The 20,706-nt window shown below is 43.0% G+C and overlaps 1 protein-coding gene across 10 annotated transcripts in view; it reads left to right on the forward strand.

Moving 5' to 3' along the window:
• Positions 1 to 20,706, forward strand: part of LOC121495793 (T-cell-specific guanine nucleotide triphosphate-binding protein 2-like) — a 74,354-nt gene that overhangs the window by 18,152 nt on the left and 35,496 nt on the right. For 3 of the 10 annotated variants that reach the window (XM_041763754.1, XM_041763753.1, XM_041763756.1), the window contains 3 exons: positions 1,474 to 1,597; positions 4,808 to 5,040; positions 7,930 to 11,725. The exons of 3 other annotated variants lie outside the window; for them this stretch is intronic. In XM_041763754.1, coding sequence (XP_041619688.1) covers positions 4,837 to 5,040; positions 7,930 to 9,141 — 1,416 coding nt within the window. In that variant the 5' untranslated portion in view covers positions 1,474 to 1,597; positions 4,808 to 4,836 and the 3' untranslated portion in view covers positions 9,142 to 11,725. Of the gene's footprint in view, positions 1 to 1,473; positions 1,598 to 4,807; positions 5,041 to 7,929; positions 11,727 to 20,706 lie in introns of those variants that run through there. 4 more of the 10 variants (XM_041763755.1, XM_041763757.1, XM_041763758.1 and 1 more) reach the window with 3 other exon arrangements.

Genomic DNA, 20,706 nt, shown 5'->3' on the forward strand with positions numbered 1-20,706 from the left:
GAAGTATGATTTATAAGTATATTGTTACATTTCCTCTTTGCAGAAAGGGGAATAAATTCTTCTCAATGAATGGCTTAGGAAATTCCCTCTCTCCTGGTTCCACTCAGATGAGTAGAGGTCCAATCAGTGTAACATACAGTCTCAAGGCTGTTGTACAGTGGACATCTCCCCTTCCCTGGTTCAACCTCACCTCCAACTGAGTGAGACACCTGCAGTAGGGACAGGAAAAGCGTCAATTTATCTTCTCTTTCTTCCTCCCACTGCCTCCATTACATGGAGGAGCATGGCGTAGGGGAACTACAAGAATAGGAAAGGACTCACTCAGGATGTTTGCAATCCAGCTGAATGTCCCTCATAGGAGTATCCAATGAAGGCCCATGTTGATATCTCCATTGGGATGTTGGAGCAGGCATAGTCCAGGCCTTCTAGGCTTCTACCTCCTCTGTGGTAGAGCAGGAACAGAAGGGTAGCTCCACCTCTTTCTCCTCATCCTACCCAGGAAGACCATATGCAGCCCTCATTGTTGGGCATGTCCCTTGTAACAGGCTCATTAAAATGATCCTTGCTTTCCCTTTCCTCGACCTGTCAGCTGTCCTTTCCTGACCCAGGATGGGAATCCAGGATGGCAATGATATATTAATAATCTCTTAGCCACAGAAGGATTTCATAACTTGTTATGGATATTTGAAATCTTGGCAGATATTTGTAAAACAGACCTTCTCTATCACCCTGTTGCAGTCACACAGCACCCTCCCTGGGGCCTCTTGTGACCACCGTTACCCTGGGTTGCTTTTCCTTCTGCTCTCTCATGAGAATGAACATGACAATCACTGAAATGTTAAGCAGCTGCCCAGAGTCACCCAGATGTAGTGAGCAGTGCTAGGCTCAGATACCTGGTTGGGGCAGATGCATTGACTCTACGTGAGGTCACAGCTGGGGTCAGGAAGTGAAATCCACAGTGAATGTAGCTTCTGCACTCTGATCTCCATGGGTGGAAGTGAGTTAGCCCCTGAGCTGGGCACATTGCGCAGCCTCAAGTAGTTACTTTGCAGGCAGTGTCTGCACCTATCTGAAAGCCAGCCTCACAAGGGGCTGAATGTGGACTTCTCACTAGTCTGGGTGCTGACATTAGAAGAACAATCTCAGGTAGGATGCAGCAGGGCTGGTCTGAGAACACCCCTACCCTTCCCTGGGATTCTGGGCTGAAGATGCTTAAATAATCTTGCATAAGCTTCAAGCAAATGCTGTAGGAGTCCCACCCTCTGGAATGGAGAAAGTGAAGCTAGTTCTCCCCCTTTTTGAGATTTCCAAGAATAGAAACTGAAAACTACTCTTGCTTAATTCCCTCCAGCTTGGGCTGGGAGCCTGCCACCACCTTTATCCAGAAATTACACAACTCTGAGCAGAAAAGGCACTGAAACAGAAAACCCTGCAATTTTGTACTTCCTAACTCCTTTTCTTTCCTTTCTCTAGGCTCTTCCTAGGACACCCCAACCCAACACAATTCCATTCCTTCCTTACAGAGTATCCTGGATCTGAAACCAGTTTTGGATGGTCCCAGAGGAAACTGTCTCTGCTTAATGGCTGCCCATGATAGGTAATTTCCAGGAAGACCACTGATTTCTGCATGATCACAGTCACCTGCTGCTTCTTGGAGCAGGAAAGTGAGAGAGCTCCTACTGTTCAGCTTGGCTAATAAGCCTGCTAGTGTGAAGACATGAAAGGTGGAGTCTGAGTCCAGGGCAGGAGAGCTTGGGAACTGGTTTATCCATTTCAGTGAATATTCACAGCAGGGCTCCTCTCTAGCATTCTTCAGGGACAAAACTTGGCACCCAAACTCTTTGTCTGCTTCAAACCCATTCATCCCTCCAGTATGGAGGCAATGAGCCCACCACCTCTAGGTTCATAGCATTGAGGGTCTTCTGATGGGGATAGGGTTGGAAAATGACAGCAAGTTTTGCCATTCATATTCTCATAGAATCTAAGTAGGATGTAAGACAATGACAATTTCTAGGGTAACCTGGGATTGGGACAGTCTGTCTGGAGCACCAGCTTGGACCTTCTGTGGGTTGGGGACTGGGGGTGGGATTTCAGGGACAAGCTGCCTACAATGCACATGTATATCTGCATTGGAGAAACTGTCCCTGTTGCTGGACACGAGTTCCATCCTTCACAGATGAAGTCAGTGAAGTGGACTCTTGAATACTCTCTTCCTAGACAGGTCCTTTTGTACTTCATGCCCATTGGTGATTATTAAACTTTCCTAGAACAAATCAATATGTAGATTTTTTTTCCCTCACCCCTTCCCTATGATGATAAAATGGGGGAAATGTGGGTCTTGGTCCACATTGGGTTCAAAATCACAGAAGTCCTTGCTACCTTGGATTTCTAGTCTGGTATATGGTTGATCCCTGCTTCATGGCTCAAGATGATTGGGCATGACATGAACTCTAAAGGATCCTGCATGGGAAATCCACTAACGAGTGCTTTTCATTCTGCTTCTTAGTTTATGAAGTCTATTAGGTCCATTATAACAAGAGTTCAAAAAAGTTACCCAAAGGAATAGAATGCAATAGATTAAAATAAAGGGAAGGCAAACTGTTGGTAAACTCTTTCTTCAGGTGTATGCACGTGTGTTGAGTATGTACTTAGTTCCTATGTGGAATGCATCTCTCACTGCCAGTGTCCTTCAGAAAACTTTGAAAGATCTGCATATAAAGTCTGATTATCTTTGCAAGCACAACTGCTGAGCTCCCTCCATAAAGGCCTATGTATCTTTGCTCAGGGACTTTCAAACTCTGTTTGGAGAGGGAAGATCAGAGGCACAACATGAGTAGGATCTACAGAAAGGGAGATTGGGCTTGCATTGGGCTGGTCTCGGCTTCTCAACTTCTGGGTCAGTAATCTGAGCCTCATGTCCTACAGACACATGTGCACTGACCATTCCTGGAAGACTTGCAAATTCTCATGGAGTTACCCTTGTCCCAGCCTGGCCTGGCAGTGTCACATGGCCATAGTACTGCCTAAAAGGATTCTGAGAGGATCCCATGTGCAAGGTTGTATAGAATCAGGTGCAAGACAGGAACCAGATGAGCAGGTAGTGGGGGACAGGGAGCTGTGGTTAGTGCTATGGGGCCTCAGTCACCCCTCCAATAGAGTCTAGCACAGGTGCTCAGGTGAGCAGATATGTGAAAAGTCCATAGTTGGGTCAGATATGGTCACAGAAATAGTCTGGAAGAGGGTAGGTTTATGCTCACCTCCCACACCTACTTTGGGATGGGGGGAGGTCATACTTTTCCCCAGCCTCTACTTGTTTTCCAAAGGGCTGTGGCAGAACTGGCTACAACATTTCAGATGACAGATTAAGGAAGAAAAGTTAATTTATCCATCAGCCAGTAAGTGGGAGATATGCAATGATACATTGTGCTTCATTCATCTAATAGAAATGTGTCCCACACCTGCTGGCCACTAGGCAGAGCCTAGGGAATTATTTACTGTAAGTACCAAGACCTGCATATATATTATTATGATATCAAGTATTTAACATGGGATAGCACAGTACTTTCAGGGACTTTAACCTTTTGAAGAGAGCAGGTTTTTTTTTTTTAATTGATCTAACACACAAGAAGTTAAGGTGAGACGGGTACATATGGAGGTTGTGATGGGGTTTAGACAAACCAGGGAAAGGATTGAAGGGCTCCAGCTCAGTTCTTATGTTCTAGCTCTCCTAGGTCTCAAAGGACCTCTGATAAGGACATCTAGCCTTCCCCATCCCATAGTAGGGGCAAACTTACAGGTAAGCAGAATCCATACCCTTGTCCCATGCTCAGGAGCAGAAGAAAGCCCTTCATAGAATCAAGTCAGTGAGCCTGGAATTCATGAAGGAGATTGTTTCTCTGGAGCCATGATGACAGTTCAGGCTTCCAGGAACCTCTATACCCCATAAATATGAATCCAGGTTATTCTGAATAATAGTCAAGAGAGCCCTTAAAGAAGGCTTTGAGTACAAGGTCAAAGGAGGGCTAATCTTAGATATTCTCATTCCAGACTGTTCCTTCAGCTTGAGCCAGCCCAGAGCTCCATCTTTCTGACTTCTATCCAGCTTTGGCCATATGTGCTTTGCCCAACCACCATGTTATTCACACCCTCACCTGCCTCAGGGCATTTCCACTCCTTGCAGGAGGAGGCACCATTCTTGTTGACTATTGCACTTCTCTTGGTGAAGGACCCTGAAGACTTTGTGGGCACAGGCCTCGGAAGATTCTGGTCCCTAAGCAGATGCGATGGTGATCACATCATAATCCATCAGCTTCCTTCCCTCTGAACTCCCAGCATCTCCTGATCATTTCATTAGGCATCTCTATCTCCCAATGGGGGTCAAGTTCACTGCAACATTTTCTGAGAAGTGGGAACACATTGTGGGTTTTCCCTTCACACTTGGAAATCAGTGAGTTTTCTGTAATGTGTAGTGAGGATGGGAGTTGAGAGAGGACTGTGATTTCCATTCTCTCCACAAATTAGTAAGGGTGTATCCAGGAGGAAGTAAATGGCAGTTAACAGCAACAAATGGACCCACATCCCCAAGAGAAGCATCTTAGCATCCAGCCATTCCTTGGCCTCTGGAACTAGAGATTCAGCATTAAGTAGGATCATCCTCCCCTCCTGTCCAGACAGAAACAGAGAATCACACTGTGGGTTTAAATCTTGGATCCCAGGTCATTGCTATGCCATTTAAGGCTTGTTTCTCATCTGTGAGACACTGTTTCTTCATCTGTGACCAGGAATAATACTATTTCTTGTCTAACAGAGCTTGGAGAAGATTAATCAAGAAAAGGCATGCAGAAGATCCTTCCCAGACAGACTCACAGATCAGAATCTTCATACGCTGCAGTAAGAGTTGGAGGGAGTAAGGAGAACCAGAGAAAAGTCATCCTCAGAGGTCCTAATAAGACCAGAGAGGATTCACCAAGAGGTTACTGTGAGGCCTGCCCAGAGCTCCACTCGGACCTTAGCATGAAATCCTCACTGGAGACATGTGAGGTGGGTAGCATAGCTTCCTGGCTTGCACAAGACAGAACACCGGGGATCAGTTTTCAGTGTGAAAACATTCACATTACCATGGGTCCAGCTTGTCTGCAAACTCTGTCAGGGCTCTTGGCAGTTTCCTCATTGGCAGGGTATGTCTAGGCCTAATGCTGGATGAAAGTATTCAGAGAAGACTGGGGGGCAGTGATGCTAGCAGGACCCACCAGTGGAGAGGAAAGCCAGTGTGATAGGTAAAGTCTGCACCATGGGACCTGCAACTCAATATGAAATTTGTTCTACTGATGAGACTGCAGTCCTTTTGAGCAGAAACCTGAACATTTGGGTGTGAGTTCTCATCTTCAGAAGCATCAGGAGACCCCATATATGGCTCTGGGAGGGAAGAAGCCCTCATACAATAGAAGGCCTCATGGCCTCACAGGGAAACTCCTCAGCAAAGAGTCAATCTTGAATTAGAAAATGTTTTAAAATTTGTATTGGTGCACATAGAGATAGTAGATGTCTTTTTTTTAAAATTTATTTATGAAAGATACAATGAGAGAGAGAGAGAGGCAGAGACATAGGCTGAGGAAGAAGCAGGCTCCCTGCAAGGAGCCTGATGTGGGACTCGATCCTGGATCCAGGGATCATGCCCTGGGCCAAACGCAGGCGCTCAACTGCTGAGCCACCCAGGTGTCCCGAGATAGTAGATGTCTTCAGGGAAATTACCACAGCAACCATAGCCTGTGGGATTGTGAAAGCCCACCAGTCAGTACTGTGCATAGCCCCTAGGAGTAGAGGCCACTAGGTAATCCCAATCAGTTCCCTTTTCAGTTCTGCCTGATAAAATGCTTACAATTTTACTGTAGGGCTCAGCTTAGAAAGTTTATTTTATTTTTTTAAAGATTTATTTATTTATTCATGAGACAGAGACAGAGAGAGAGAGAGAGAGAGAGAGAGAGAGAGAAGCAGAGACACAGGCAGAGGGAGAAGCAGGTTCCAGGCAGGAACCCCGAGGTGGGACTCCATTCTGGGTCTCCAGGATCACGTCCTGGGCTGAAGGCGGCGCTAAACCGCTGAGCCACTGGGCTGCCCTAAGAGAAAGTTTATAGGAGAATTTAAATACTTATAATCACAATAGTGACAAAGATAAAAAATCATGTACAAAAATAAGTACTGACTTAAAAAATCAGTAGGATATCATTTGGAAAACTACAACTTAATTATTGAAGTGGATGAGGGCCTGGGATTTCTTAGGTATGCGATTAGTGGTGAAATATATGGAAAATGGGGGAAAATGCACTTTTCACTGTTGTTAAAAATAATTAAATTGTTCTTGACTCTGAAGACATAAGTATTGAGGATGGGTGAGTCCTCAGGATTGAAAGGTATGGAGAGTTGGAACAAGCTTGCTTCTGCCCTGTAGACATACTGCTCACCCAGTCAGGGAGGAGATGTACCTATACCTGCCTGGCTCCTGACTGAGCAACCCTCATTATGCTCTTCTGCTCAAGCCCACTTCATCCATAGACTGCTTAAGAGCTGACTATTGGTACCACAGCTGCTGTGCATTCCTCAGCAGGCTCTGAACCCCTAACATGTGCACATCTCCTGAATGAATACCTCTGCTGCTTTTCTTTTCAACAACTTTATTGGGATATAATTTACACATTCTGTGATTCATGTCTTTTAAGTTTTCAGTAGTTTTGAATATATTCACAATGCTGTACCCCTGTCACAATCAAATTTAGAACATTTTCATTATCCAGAAGATATCCTGTACCTCTTGACTGTTGGCTTTCTTTTCCCTTATGCCATCTGCACTTCAGATCTAGGAAATCCCCAATATATTTCATAGAATACATGGTCTGATGTGATGTCTGCTTTCACTGAGTATAATGTTTTGGGGTTCATCCATGTTGTAGCAAGTATCATACTTCATGTTTTTTTCTTTCCCAATGCTGTTCTCTTGTATGGAAAGATCATTTTTGTTTATCCATTGAACAGTGGGTGGGCAACTGTGTTAATTCCCTTTGAAGGCTACTGTTAATAATGCTGCTGTGAACATCTGCATGCAGGTTTCATGTAGATGTATGTTTTCATCCTTCTTATGTATACACCTAGGAATGTAACTGCTGGGTCATTTGGTGACTCCACTTAAGTTATTTTATTAGTTTTATTGAAAAATAACTGGCATACCTCACTGTATGAGTTGAAGGCATATAGCATGATGATTTGATATCAATGATGTCAAATAGGCATATACAGGATATATTGACACAGTAAATTAACATATATTATGAAGTAATTCCTGCAATAGGTTAAGCTAAAATCCATCATCTCAATAAAAGGAAAAGAAAGAAGAAAAAAGAGAAAAATTCTCTTGTTATGAGAACTCTTAGGATATTTTATCTTGACAACTTTCTTATGAATCATACAGCAGTGTCATCTATCGTCATCAGGTTGTACATTACATCCCTAGTGCTTACTTATAACTGAAATCTTGTACCTTTTGAACATTTCCTCCAATCTCCTCTCTCTCATGCCATGACTCTGCTGTTTCCTAAGTCTGTTCTCTTTTTCTATGAATTTATTTTCTTTTTAAATTCCACACATCAGATTATGTAGTGGTTGCCTGATTTATTTTACTTAGCATAATGCTTTCAAGGTACATCCATGTTGTTACAAATGGTAGGATTTCCTCGTTTTTAATGGTTAAATATGTGTAAATTTTTGACAAACTATCAATCATTTTTTGCAGAGGCCTGCTGTTTCTCATCTAAATGCCTTTGCAGGGAGTTGATTGTGGATCTGACACCCTCAGTTTGGGATACCAGATCTGATGATACCTCTGCCATCCTGTGTTCCTGGCCCTCCTAACTCCACTGCTTTTTCCCACTTCTGCAGGTCACTCCACTGCTCAGCGATGTGACACAGCCCACCCACTCTCTTCACACACCATTACTTACATCCTCCAACTATGATATGCCATACAATATGGGCTGGAGTAGCTTATCTAAGGAGACTGCCATAAACATTGAAAAGGCCTTGGGAGGAAGGAAGTTGCTGGAGGTGGTCCCTATGGTCAGGGAGACCCTGAAGAGAGCATCCAGTGTCCCATTGAGAATTGCTGTGACTGGGGACTCTGGCAATGGCATGTCTTCTTTCATCAATGCACTGCGGGGAATTGGGCATGATGAGGAGGATTCAGCTCCCACAGGGGTGGTAAGAACCACCCAGATTCCCACTTGCTACTCTTACCCCCACTTTCCCAATGTGGAACTGTGGGACCTACCTGGAACAGGGGCAGGCACCCAAAGTCTGGAGAACTACCTGGAGGAGATGAAATTTAGCCAGTATGACCTCTTCATCATTATTGCATCTGAACAGTTCAGCATGAATCTTGTGAAGCTTGCCAAGGCCATCCAGGTCCTGGGAAAGAGATTCTACATTGTCTGGACCAAGCTGGACAGGGATCTCAGCACAAGTGCTCTCTTGAAAGAACGTCTCCTGCAGAATATTCGGGAGAATATTCAGGAAAATCTCCAGAAGGAGAGGGTTTTCGAACCCATCATATTCTTGGTCTCCAGCTTTGAGCCCTTATTGCATGACTTCCCAGAGCTTAGGAACACCTTGAACAGGGACATTTCTGATATCAGGTACTGTGGTCCCCTAAAGAATCTGTCCCACACTTATGAGAAGGTCATTAGTGACAAAGTGACCATGTTCAGGGGGAAAATAGCCTCAAAGTCTTTTGACACCCTTGGCATTTGGAATGCAGATGATCTTGGGGAGTGTCTGATAGCCTACCACTTGCTCTTTGGTGTGGATGATGAGTCTCTCCAACAGATAGCTCAGAGTATGGGGAAACCCATGGAGGAGTACAAGGCCATTATGAAGTCTCGGGATCCGCACACTATCATTAGAGGGGACTGGGCAGTATCTTGCATGAATTGTAATACATCCTCTTGCTTATATACAATTCTGAGGTACATCCCACTGTTAGGTGACTTTATTATCAACTTTCTGAGAAAGTGGAAACACAGACGCCTCCTGGAAATAGTTGCTGAGGACACCAGAACCATCTTGAAGAAAATCCTGAAAGACTCCATCATCTGAAGAGTTGATGTCATCAGGAACCTTCTAGAGGGAAGTCAGAACATCTGGTATCCTCTCCTCACACTGTACCCTTTCTGAATTCCCAATCAAGATCAGTTACTTCCACTTTTATCAAATCTAAGTTTCTTGAGGTAAATGAGCTGACTTGCTCATTTTGAACCCATGTCACGAAATTCCCAAATATGTTCTACTTCTTGCCATTTGTTAAATGAGTCTGGATCCAAAGGTGGAAGAAAAGATTTGCTCAGTGTGACACACAGTCTTATTGTGACATCCACCCCATAACGCCATTTATCTGACGCCCATGTTCTTTCACCTCTCACCTCACATTCTATGGACTCATACAATCTTGACCTGCCCCTAGGTCAGTGGTAGACACTCTAAGATGGCCTCCAACATTTTCTCCTGTTTTTAGGGCTATGTTTAATCCCTTCCCCTAGAATGACTAATAGAATATGACAGCAATAATAAAATGTCCATAAATTCCAAAATTTTGTTATGAAAAGTCTGCAGCTCTGTCTTATAAACACTCTGCTCACTGGCTCTCTCTTGCTCCTGCTCCAGCTCTCTGTCTCCCTCCTACTCTCCCTCTCCTTTTTTCCTCTCTCTGCCTAGAAACCATAGAAAGTTTATACTAACCTGCTGGAGAGGCTCTGAAGCATCAGAGGCAGCCTGCACTAACTGCCAGTCATGTAAATAAGTCATCTTGGGAGTAAATCCTTCAGCCCCAGCAAGATTTCAGAAGATGCAACTCAGCTGATAGCTTGACTACCACCTCAGGAGAGACCCTTATCCAGAGCTACACAACTAAAACTGCTCCTAGATTACTGACCCCTAGAAACTGTCAGCAAATAAACACTAGTTTTAAGTCACTAAGTTTCAGAGTATTTGTTCCACAGTAACAGAAAAAACAATACCAACAGGAAGCTCCTTACAGAACTAGTAGTTGTGAGTGACCTCTTCCCTCTGTGATTCTCACTCCTGCATGGACCCAGCACAAAGGAGCTGTACCCTCTCCAATCACAGCCCTTCCCTCCTTGGCCTCTGGATGTGCATTTCCCTGCATTCGACTGAAGGACCAGCTGCTGTCAACATTCACAGGTCATTTCATCAAGCCTCAGGCCACACAGAGTCATCCTGTTTGGGGCTCTATATTTAAGAAGAAAAAGCAGGGGAAAAAAAAGAAGTAGCTAGACAAAGCAATGCTCAGTGGAGAGAAAGAGAGGAAATGACAGTAGAATAGGACTACTCCCCTGAGGAAGAGCAGGCTAGGGATCTCTCTGAAGGTGTTCTATACAATACTTTTAAATTATCATTCTCACTTGCACTAGTTGCTCTCCCAACCTGGAGCACAGGGCTCACTCTTATCTGTCCATTATGTTGGTGGTGCTGGTGCTTCTTGGATTTCCTCTTGCCTGGTCATTTACATTGAGTCCATTCTCAAAGTGAGAAAAAAGTTCTCTGTGTGGTATACTTTCTGAGTCTTCACGTTTTGAATTAATGCCTTTATTTTGTGATCACTGTCAATAGTTTAACTGAGTTCTGAATTCTAGATACAACATTTTCTCTTAGAACTCTAAAGATCTATCTTCTTCAAGCATGCCTTGTTGCCAGTAAAAAGCCCAATGCCAATTCCATACTCATTCCTTGGATGGTCACCTGTTTGTCTCCAGGGAAAATTCATCCCTGGGGTTCAGTAGTATCACCGGGCACTAGTGACCTGGAGTACTTCCACTTACCACTCAGTATTCAGAAGGCTCTTTAAATGACAGCTGACGTGAAAGGACATGGAGGAAACTGAAATGCATATTACCAAGTGAGAGAAACCAATCTGGAAAGGATAAATACTGCACAATTCCAAAGGCATAACATTCTAAAAAAGGCAAAACTGTAGAGTCAATAAAAAGACCAGTGGTTCCCAAGGGTTCAGAGGAGGCAGGGATAAGTTGATGGAGCATAGAGGCCAGTGAAACCAGTCTATGTGATATGACAATGGTGGATCAGTGGTGGATAAATTATACTTTTGTCAAAACCCATAGAATACATAGCACCAAGAGTGACCCCAGTGTAAACCATGGATGTGGAGAGAAAGATGGATCAGTTTGGGTTCATGAATTGTACAATAGATGATGTGAGTTGTTGATAGTGGGGGCTATAGGTGTGTGAGGGCAGGGGATACATGGGAGCCTTCTGTACCTTCTGCTCCATTTTGCCGTGACAGTAAAACTGTTTTGAAATATAGTCTATTGAAAAAGATAATGTCTGCTGACATCATTCTTCACCCTTGGTTTTGTCCTTTATTGCATTTTCTAAGTGTTACATGTATTCAGCTGCTCATTATAGTAGAATATAGATGATACTACTTACACACATACATATACACAATGTAAAGCAAAATGTAAATACCTATGAACTCAGCTCCCAAATTTAAAGCTAGAATGTTTCTTATATCATTGAATATTTCCACCCACTTCACCCCATATCCTGTCTCTGCATCTCTTCTCAGACATACAGCACTTTCAAATTTTGTTTTTAACATGTTTTTTTTTAACATTTTTTGCTTCCTTCAGTTTTTACCATAGATGTGTGTTAACTCAGATGATGTATTATTTAGTTTTCCTTGTTTGGATGTCTTAGAAAAACATAATTATTTTGTGTGCCATCTTCTATAAGCTGCTTTTAATTGTTTCTATCACAGGTGTTTCTGTTTTGCCAAGAGAGCATATATAATCTCTCTTTTCCCTGTAAATGGAAATTTGAGTTTGGGGTTCTTTAAAGTTGTTTCTTTCTCTTCAGCACAGTTCTGCTATAAACATCTTACACATGTTTCTGGTACACCTGTGTAGAACTTCCTCCAGAAATAGGAGTGGAAGTTCTGGGTCATAACATATGGATTCTTACACATTTCACAAAAGGAAGAGAATGTGTTACTTACCAAACAGTATCAAATTTCCCATCATTTAGATATTATCTGTATTTCTGTCACTACTGATATTGAGAAGGATCTCATACCAACAAAGCCCACAAAATCAAGTGTTGACACTGTGCTTCTAGTATCATCAACTGGAGAATGTTGTGCGCTCTGCGGCAACACGATCAGGGTCCCGAGGGTAAGGGGATGAGGAAAATAAAAGAAAAGCAAAGAGATGGGGACAGGAGGGACACGGTGGATGATGTCCAAGCAGTGCCAGCTTTATTCAAGGTTCTACAACATTTTATAGCGTGAGCAAAACAAAGCTAAGAAGGTATCTATTTTTAGCATGTTTGTGAAACCCTCCAAAGTTTCCCTTTCTCAGCATGCAAGACAGACCCACTGGTGCCAGAAGACCTTGGTAAATAGATAAGCTTGTTGCTCCAGATGTGCATACTTGAAAGTAATATTAGGTATGGTTAACAGACCAGCAAGGACAGCATAGACCCTTATTTACATTTATGACCAGGCCAGAATAAGTTGTATCTATTGTGTTATGTGGGCGATCACGTACAAGTGAGCTCTGAGAACCATTGCTCAAGCCCTTTCTCAAGCGTCAACCAACTATCCACCCTTTAAGCTCCCGAGCCTTTCGAGTGAATGAGGGATGCAAGTCCGGGCCTGGTTTGGTTCAGTTACTCCAGCTAGTCCGTGGTCGCCCACAGGAGTATCTGAGATTTAGGCTGTCTGGTTGCAAAATGGGCATCCTTCCTTGTGGAGTCTGTTTCCTATGTTCACTAGGTTTGGGTAGACCTTCTTTTGAGACCACCACATTTGCCTTTATTTCATAAACCAGCATGTGACTGTGACCTTCAGAGCCTCCTTATTCTTTTTTGTATAATTTTTATTGGAGTTTGATTTGCCAACATATAGTATAACACTCAGTGCTCATCCTGTCAAGTGCCCCCCTGAGTGCCCGTCACCCAGTGACCCCATCCTCCCACCCACCTCCACTTCTACTACCTCTTGTTTGTTTCCCAGAGTTAGGAGTCTCTCATGTTCTTTTACCTTCTCTGATATTTCCTACTCATTTTGTCTCCTTTCCCCTTTAATCCCTTTCACTATTTTTTTATATTCCCTGAATGTATGAAATCATATAATGTTTGTCTTTCTCTGATTGACTTACTTCACTCGGCATAATACCCTCCAGTTCTATTCACATTAATCAAATGTGGGTATTATCATTTTAAATGGCTGGGTAATATTCCATTGTATACATAAACCACATCTTCTTTATCCATTCATCTTTCGATGGACACTGAGGCTCCTTCCACAGATTGGCTATTGTGGACATTGCTGCTAGAAACATCGGGGTGCAGGTGTCTCTGTTATGCACAGCATCTGTATCTTTGGGGCAAATCCCCAGCAATGCAATTGCTGGATCATAGGGTAGCTCAATTTAAAACTCTTTAGGAATCACCACACAGTTGTTCAGAGTGGTTGTATCAGTTCACATTCCCACCAACAGTGCAAGAGGGTTCCCCTTTCTCCACATCCTCTCCAACATTTGTTGTTTCCTGTCTTGTTAATTTTCCCCATTCTCACTGGTGTGAGGTGGTATCTCATTGTGGTTTTGACTTGTATCTCCCTGATGGCCAGTGATGCGGAGAATTTCCTCATGTGCTTCTTGGCCATGTGTATGTCTTCTTTGATGAAATTTCAGTTCCTGTCTTCTGTCCATTTCATGACTGAATTGTTTGTTTCTTTGCTGTTGAGTTTATAAGTTCTTTATAGATCTTGGATACTAGCCCTTTATCTGATAGGTCACTTGCAAATATCTTCTCCCATTCTGTAAGTTGTCTTTTAGTTTTGTTGACTGTTTCTTTGGCTGTGCAGAAGCTTTTATATTGATGAAGTCAAGATAAAGAGATAAAGAATTCATTTTGCTTTTGTTTCCCGGGCCTTCCTGGATGTTTCTTGCAAGAAGTTGCTGTGGCCAAGTTCAAAAAGGGTGTTGTCTGTGTTATTCTCTAGGATTTTGATGGATTCCTGTCTCACATTTAGATCTTTCATTCATTTTGAGTTGATCTTTGTGTAGCTGTAAAAGAATGGTCCAATTTCATTCTTCTTCACGTGGCTGTCCATTTTCCCAGCACTATTTATTGAAGAGACTGTCCTTTTTCCAATGAATAGTCTTTCCTGCTTTGTCGAGTATTAGTTGACCATAGAGGGGAGGGCCCATTTCTGGGTTCTCTATTGTGTTCCATTGATCTATGTGTCTGTTTTTGTGCCAGTACCACACTGTCTTGATGACCACAGCTTTGTAGTACAACCTGAAATCTAGCATTGTGATGCGCCAGCTATGCTTTTCTTTTTTAAAATTCCCCTGGCTATTCGGGATCTCTTCTGATTCCACACAAACCTTAAAATAATTAGTTCTCACTCTCTGAAGAAAGTCCCTGGTATTTTGATAGGGATTGCATTAAACGTGTAAATTGCCCTGGGTAACATTGACATTTTCACAATATTAATTCTGCCAATCCATGAGCATGGAATATTTTTCCATCTCTTGTGTCTTCCTCAATTTCGTTCAGAAACATTCTGTAGTTTTTAGGATATAGATCCTTTACCTCTTTGGTTAGGTTTATTCCTAGGTATCTTATGCTTTTGGGTGCAATTGTAAATGGGACTGACTCCTTCATTTCTCTTTCTTCAGTCTCATTGTTAGTGTATAGAAATGCCACTGATTTCTGGGCATTCATTTTGTATCCTGCCATGCTGCCAAATTGCTTGTATGAGTTCTAGCAATCTTGGGGTGGAGGCTTTTGGGTTTTCTATGTAGAGTGTCATGTCATCGGTGAAGAGGGAGAGTTTGACTTCTTCTTTGCCAATTTGAATGCCTTTAATGTCTTTTTGTTGTCTGATTGCTGAAGCTAGGACTTCCGGTACTATGTTGAATAGCAGTGGTGAGAGTGGACATCCCTGTCTTGTTCCTGATCTTAGGGGAAAGGCTCCCAGTGCTTCCCCATTGAGAATGATATTTGCTGTGGGCTTTTCGTAGATGGCTTTTAAGATGTCAAGGAATGTTCCCTCTATTCCTACACTCTGAGAGTTTTGATCAGGAATGGATGCTGTATTTTGTCAAATGCTTTCTCTGCATCTAATGAGAGGATCATATGGTTCTTGGTTTTTCTCTTGCTGATATGATGAATCCCACTAATTGTTTTACGAGTGTTGAACCAGCCTTGTGTCATGGGGATAAATCGTACTTGGTCATGGTGAATAGTTTTCTTAATGTACTGTTGGATCCGATTGGCTAGTATCTTGTTAAGAATTTTTGCATCCATGTTCATCAGGGATATTGGTCTGTAATTCTCCTTTTTGGTGGGGTCTTTGTCTGGTTTTGGAATTAAGGTGATGCTGGCCTCATAGAACGAAATTGGAAGTACTCCATCTCTTTCTATCTTTCCAAACAGCTTTAGTAGAATAAGTATGGGTTCTTTAAACGTTTGATAGAATTGCCCTGGGAGGCCATCTGGCCCTGGACTCTTGTGTCTTGGGAGGTTTTTGATGACTGCTTCAATTTCCTCCCTGGTTATTGGCCTGTTCAGGTTTTCTATTTCTTCCTGTTCCAGTTTTGGTAGTTTGTGGCTTTCCAGTAATGCATCAATTTCTTCTAGATTGCCTAATTTATTGGAGTATAGCTGTTCATTATATGTTTTTAAAATCGTTTGTATTTCCTTGGTGTTGGTAGTGATCTCTCCTTTCTCATTCAGGATTTTATTAATTTGAGTCTTCTTTCTCTTCTTTTTAATAAAGCTGGCTAATGGTTTATCTATCTTATTAATTCTTTCAAAGAACCAACTCCTGGTTCTGTTGATCTATTCCACAGTTCTTCTGGTCTCGATTTCGTTGAGTTCTGCTCGAATCTTAATTGACTCTCTCCTTCTGCTGGGTGTAGGGTCCATTTGCTGTTTTTTCTCTAGCTCCTTTATGTGTAAGGTGAGCTTTTGTATTTGAGTTCTTTCCAGTTTTTGAATGGATGCTTGTATTGCGATGTATTTCCCCCTCAGGACTGCTTTTGCTGTGTCCCAAAGATTTTGAATGGTTGTATCTTCATTCTCATTAGTTTCCATGAATCTTTTAAATTCTTCCTTAATTTCCTGGTTGACCCTTTCATCTTTTAGCAGGATGGTCCTTAACCTCCACATGTTTGAGGTCCTTCCAAACCCCTTGTTGTGATTTAGTTCTAATTTCAAGGCATTATGGTCTGAGAATATGCAGGGGACGATCCCAATCTTTTGGTATCGGTTCAGACCCGATTTGTGACCCAGTATGTGGTCTATTCTGGAGAAAGTTCCATGTGCACTTGAGAAGAATGTGTATTCAGTTGAGTTTGGATGTAAAGTTCTGTAGATATCTGTGAAATCCATCTGGTCCAGTGTATCATTTAAAGCTCTCCTTTCTTTGGAGATGTTGTGCTTAGAAGACCTATCGAGTATAGAAAGAGCTACATTGAAGTCAACAAGTATAAGTGTATTATTATCTAAATGTTTCTTCATTTTGATTATTAATTGATTAAATATTTGGGAGCTCCCACATTCGGGGCATATATATTGAGGATTATTAAGTCCTCTTGTTGGATAGATCCTTTAAGTATGATATAGTGTCCCTTTTCATCTCTCACTACAGTCTTCGGGGTAAATTTTAGTTTATCTGATATGAGGATGGCTACCCCTGGTTTCTTTTGAGGACCATTTGAATGGTAAATGGTTCTCCAACCTTTTATTTTCAGGCTGTAGGTGTCCTTCTGTCTAAAATGAGTCTCTTGGAGACAGCAAATGGATGGGTCCTGCTATTTTATCCAGTCTGAAACCCGGCGCCTTTTGATGGGGTCATTAAGCCCGTTCACGTTCAGAGTTACTATTGACAGATATGAGTTTAGTGTCATCATGATATCTATTCAGTCCTTATTTTTGTGGATTGTTCCACTGAACTTTGTCTTAAAGGGGAATTTTAAGAGACCCCCTTAAAATTTCTTGCAGAGCAGGTTTGGAGGTCACATATTCTTTCAGTTCCTGCCTGTCTTGGAAGCTCTTTATCTCTCCTTCCATTCTGAATGAGAGCCTTGCTGGATAACGTATTCTTGGTTGCATGTTCTTCTCATTTAGGACCCTGAATATATCTTGCCAGCCCTTTCTGGCCTGCCAGGTCTCTGTGGAGAGGTCTGCTGTTACCCTAATACTCCTCCCCATAAAAGTCAGGGATTTCTTGTCTCTTGCTGCTTTAAGGATCTTCTCTTTATCTTTGGAATTTGCAAGCTTAACTATTAGATGTCGAGGTGTTGAATGGTTTTTATTGATTTTAGGGGGGGATCTCTCTATTTCCTGGATCTGAATGCCTGTTTCCCTTCCCAGATTAGGAAAGTTTTCAGCTATGATTTGTTCAAATACATATTCTGGCCCTCTGTCCCTTTTGGCACCGTCGGGAACCCCAATTAAATGTAGGTTTTTCTTCCTCAGGCTGCCGTTTATTTCCCTTTATCTAACCTCATGGTCTTTTAATTGTTTGTCTCCTTTTTCCTCAGTTTCCCTCTTTGCCATCAACTTGTCTTCTATGTCACTCAGTCGTTCTTCCACCTCATTAACCCTCGGCATTAGGACTTCTAGTTAGGATTGCATCTCATTCAATCGATTTTTAATTTCTGCCTGATTTGATCTAAATTCTTCAGTCATGAAGTCTCTTGAGTCCTTTATGCTTTCTTCCAGAGCCACCAGTAGCTGTATAATAGTGCTTCTGAATTGGCTTTCTGACATTGAATTGTAATCCAGATTTTGTAACTCTGTGGGAGAGAGGGCTGTTTCTGATTCGTTTTTTTGAGGTGAGGTTTTCCTTCTAGTCATTTTGCTCAGTGCAGAGTGGCCAAAAACAAGTTGTATTGGGAAAAGGAGAAAAAGAGAGAGAAAGAAGGAAAGAAAAGAGAAAAAGAAAAAAGGAAGAAAAAAAGAAGAAAAAGAGAAATAAAAAGAAAGAAAGGGAGAAAAGGGTGGGGGAAGCAAACAGAAATCAAAAAGCAAAAAAAACAAAACAAAACAAAAAAAAAACAAACCAAAAAAACAAAAAAGAAAACAAAAAAACACGGGGGAGTATCTTCTGATTCTGTATACTTTAAGTCCCTTGACTTCCCCTGGAACTTGTCCTTCTAGCTGGTCTTCTGGGGGAGGGGCCTGTCGAGCTGATTTTCAGGTGTTAGCACTTGGGGGAGCTGCTCTGCCCCCTTCCTGGTGCAGGGCTCAGTGGGGGTTGTTTACCCCGTGAAGCCCCAGGAGGAACAACCCCAGTGGTGGCAGCCAGCTCTGCAGCCCTGGAGTCACCTCCCACAGTACTCTGGGGCTCTCAGTCTGCAGGGCCTGGAGGCTCCGGGGCGGGGGCTGATCTGCTCAGTTCGGGGCAGGAGCGTCCTCGCTGTCCTGGGCCCTCCCGGCCTCTGCCTGTTGTGGGGGAGGCGGATCCTGGGCTGTGTCCCGGCGCCCTTGCTCCGGCGCCCTGTGCTCGGGCGCCTGTGCTGTTGGATTTGCGCTCCCTCCGCGCAGCCCCCTCTGCGGAGCCTCTTCCTCCGCCCGAGACCCCCCGCCAGCTGCTCCGGGTCCCGCCGTGCCCCCCGCCCCCCAGCTGCTCCGGGTCCCGCCGTGCGCGCTGCAGCCCTTAGGGAGCTCGACGCACTCTCCCGGGGCGCAGGTTCCTGTTAGTGTCCCCGGGAGCCCCAGGGCATCTCCGCCCTCCTGGGTCCTGCTCTACCTCCCTGTGGGCCCCTTTCCACCCGGGAAGGTTGGTGGAGCTCCTCCTCCTCCTGTCCTGGGGACACTCGCCCCGGCCTCAGCCCGGCTCCTCGTGGGGCCCCTTCCCCTTGGATGCCTTTTGTTTCTTTATTTCTTTTTCCCCCGTCTTCCTACCTTGATAGAAGCGCGAACTCTTCTCACTGGAGCGTTTCAGCTGGTCTCTCTTTAAATCTCAGGCCGAATTCGTAGATTCTCAGGATGATTTGAAGGTTATCTAGGTAATTTGGTGGGGACAGGTGATTTGGGGACCCTACTCTTCTGCCCGTCTTGCCCCTCCTCCCAAATAAACATTTTTAAAGAGAATAATTTATTTTTATTAAATTTGAGAAGTATATTTTCTTTCCTCTCAAGCCATTTCTTCATCTAAAAAGTCTGGTATCTTTCAACATAAACTATGTATCTAAGGAATGCCTGTGTCTCTTCAATTTGAATATTTAAGTCACCACAAATTTCTGAATAATTTCCTACCAATTTTAAGTCAGCACTTACGTTTGTACATAGTTGTTTATCATTGTCATTGTGGTTGTTACAAGCTTTTAAGCTGCTCTGTGAATTTAGATTTCTCTTGCAGGCTGAACCCTGCGGTGAGATTGTAGGCATTTTAGGGGACAAGATTAGGAAAGAGAATTAACTAGGATTACCTCATTAACTCTCCCCCTGCTTGCTATACACATAGTACTTTTGGTTGTTGGGCTTTCACAATACCATAAGTTATGAGTGACTACTTTTTATTTCCTTTAAAAATCTGCTACTTTTATATGCATGAATGCAAATTTTAAAAATTCAAGATCATCTCTTTGACTGAGGAATTACCCTGACAGCCCCATGAGGCCCCTTCTGCCAGACCAACCTATTGAGTCCTAAGAAGCTGGGGACTCATCCTCACATCTACTTGTCATGTTTCTGCTCCAGAAGGCCCACCGTCCCCTCTGTGGTTGAAGTTTCACATCCGTCTATGGGCCTCATAGTGCAGCTTCACACTCTTCTCCTTTGGGCTTGCTTCTCCTGGTTTGGGTCATGCATGAATCAAAGCATCCCAGGATTCTTTGGCTGCAACCATTTCCAAGGTCTGGACTCACCATTACCATCAAGGAAATGGTGTTTACCATTTCCGAGTCTACCAAGAGACAAACTCTGCCTGAGGCACCATGAAGGTTTTCATATTGAAAACTGAGCCTCAATACTCTTCCCTGTGCAACAGGGAAGCCTTGCTACCCATTTCACAGGACTCCAGTAAGGATTTCATGGTATGATTCAGGCAGAGCTTTTGGCAGGCCTCCCAGCAACCTTTTATGAATCCATTCCCAGCTCTTTGTGTCTTCCTCAATTTCTTTCATAGGTGTTCTGTAGTTTTTAGAGTACAGATCCTTTACCTTTCTCATTTGGTTTATTCCTAGGTATCTTATGGTTTTGGGTGCAATTGTACATGGGATTGATTCCTTAATTTCTGTTTCTTCAACCTCATAACAATGAGTGTATAGAAATGCATGTGATTTCTGTGCATTGATTTTGTATACTGTCACTGTGTTGAATTCCTGTATTCAACTTCTAGCAATTTTGGGGTGGTATTCTTTGTTTTTTAACTTATAATATCATGTCATCTGTGAAGAGTGAGAGTTTGACTTCTTTGCCAATTCGAATGCCTTTTATTTCTTTCTGTCGTCTGATTGCTGAGTCTAGGACTTCTAGTACTATGTTGAACAACAGGGGTAAGGGTCAACATTCCTGTCATGTTCCTGACGCTTTGTTTTTCCCCATTGAGAATGATATTCATTGTTGGCTTTTCATAGATGGCTTTTATGGCATAGAGGTATG

This window comes from Vulpes lagopus, chromosome 7 (assembly GCF_018345385.1).
Source record: "Vulpes lagopus strain Blue_001 chromosome 7, ASM1834538v1, whole genome shotgun sequence".
NCBI lineage: Eukaryota > Metazoa > Chordata > Mammalia > Carnivora > Canidae > Vulpes > Vulpes lagopus.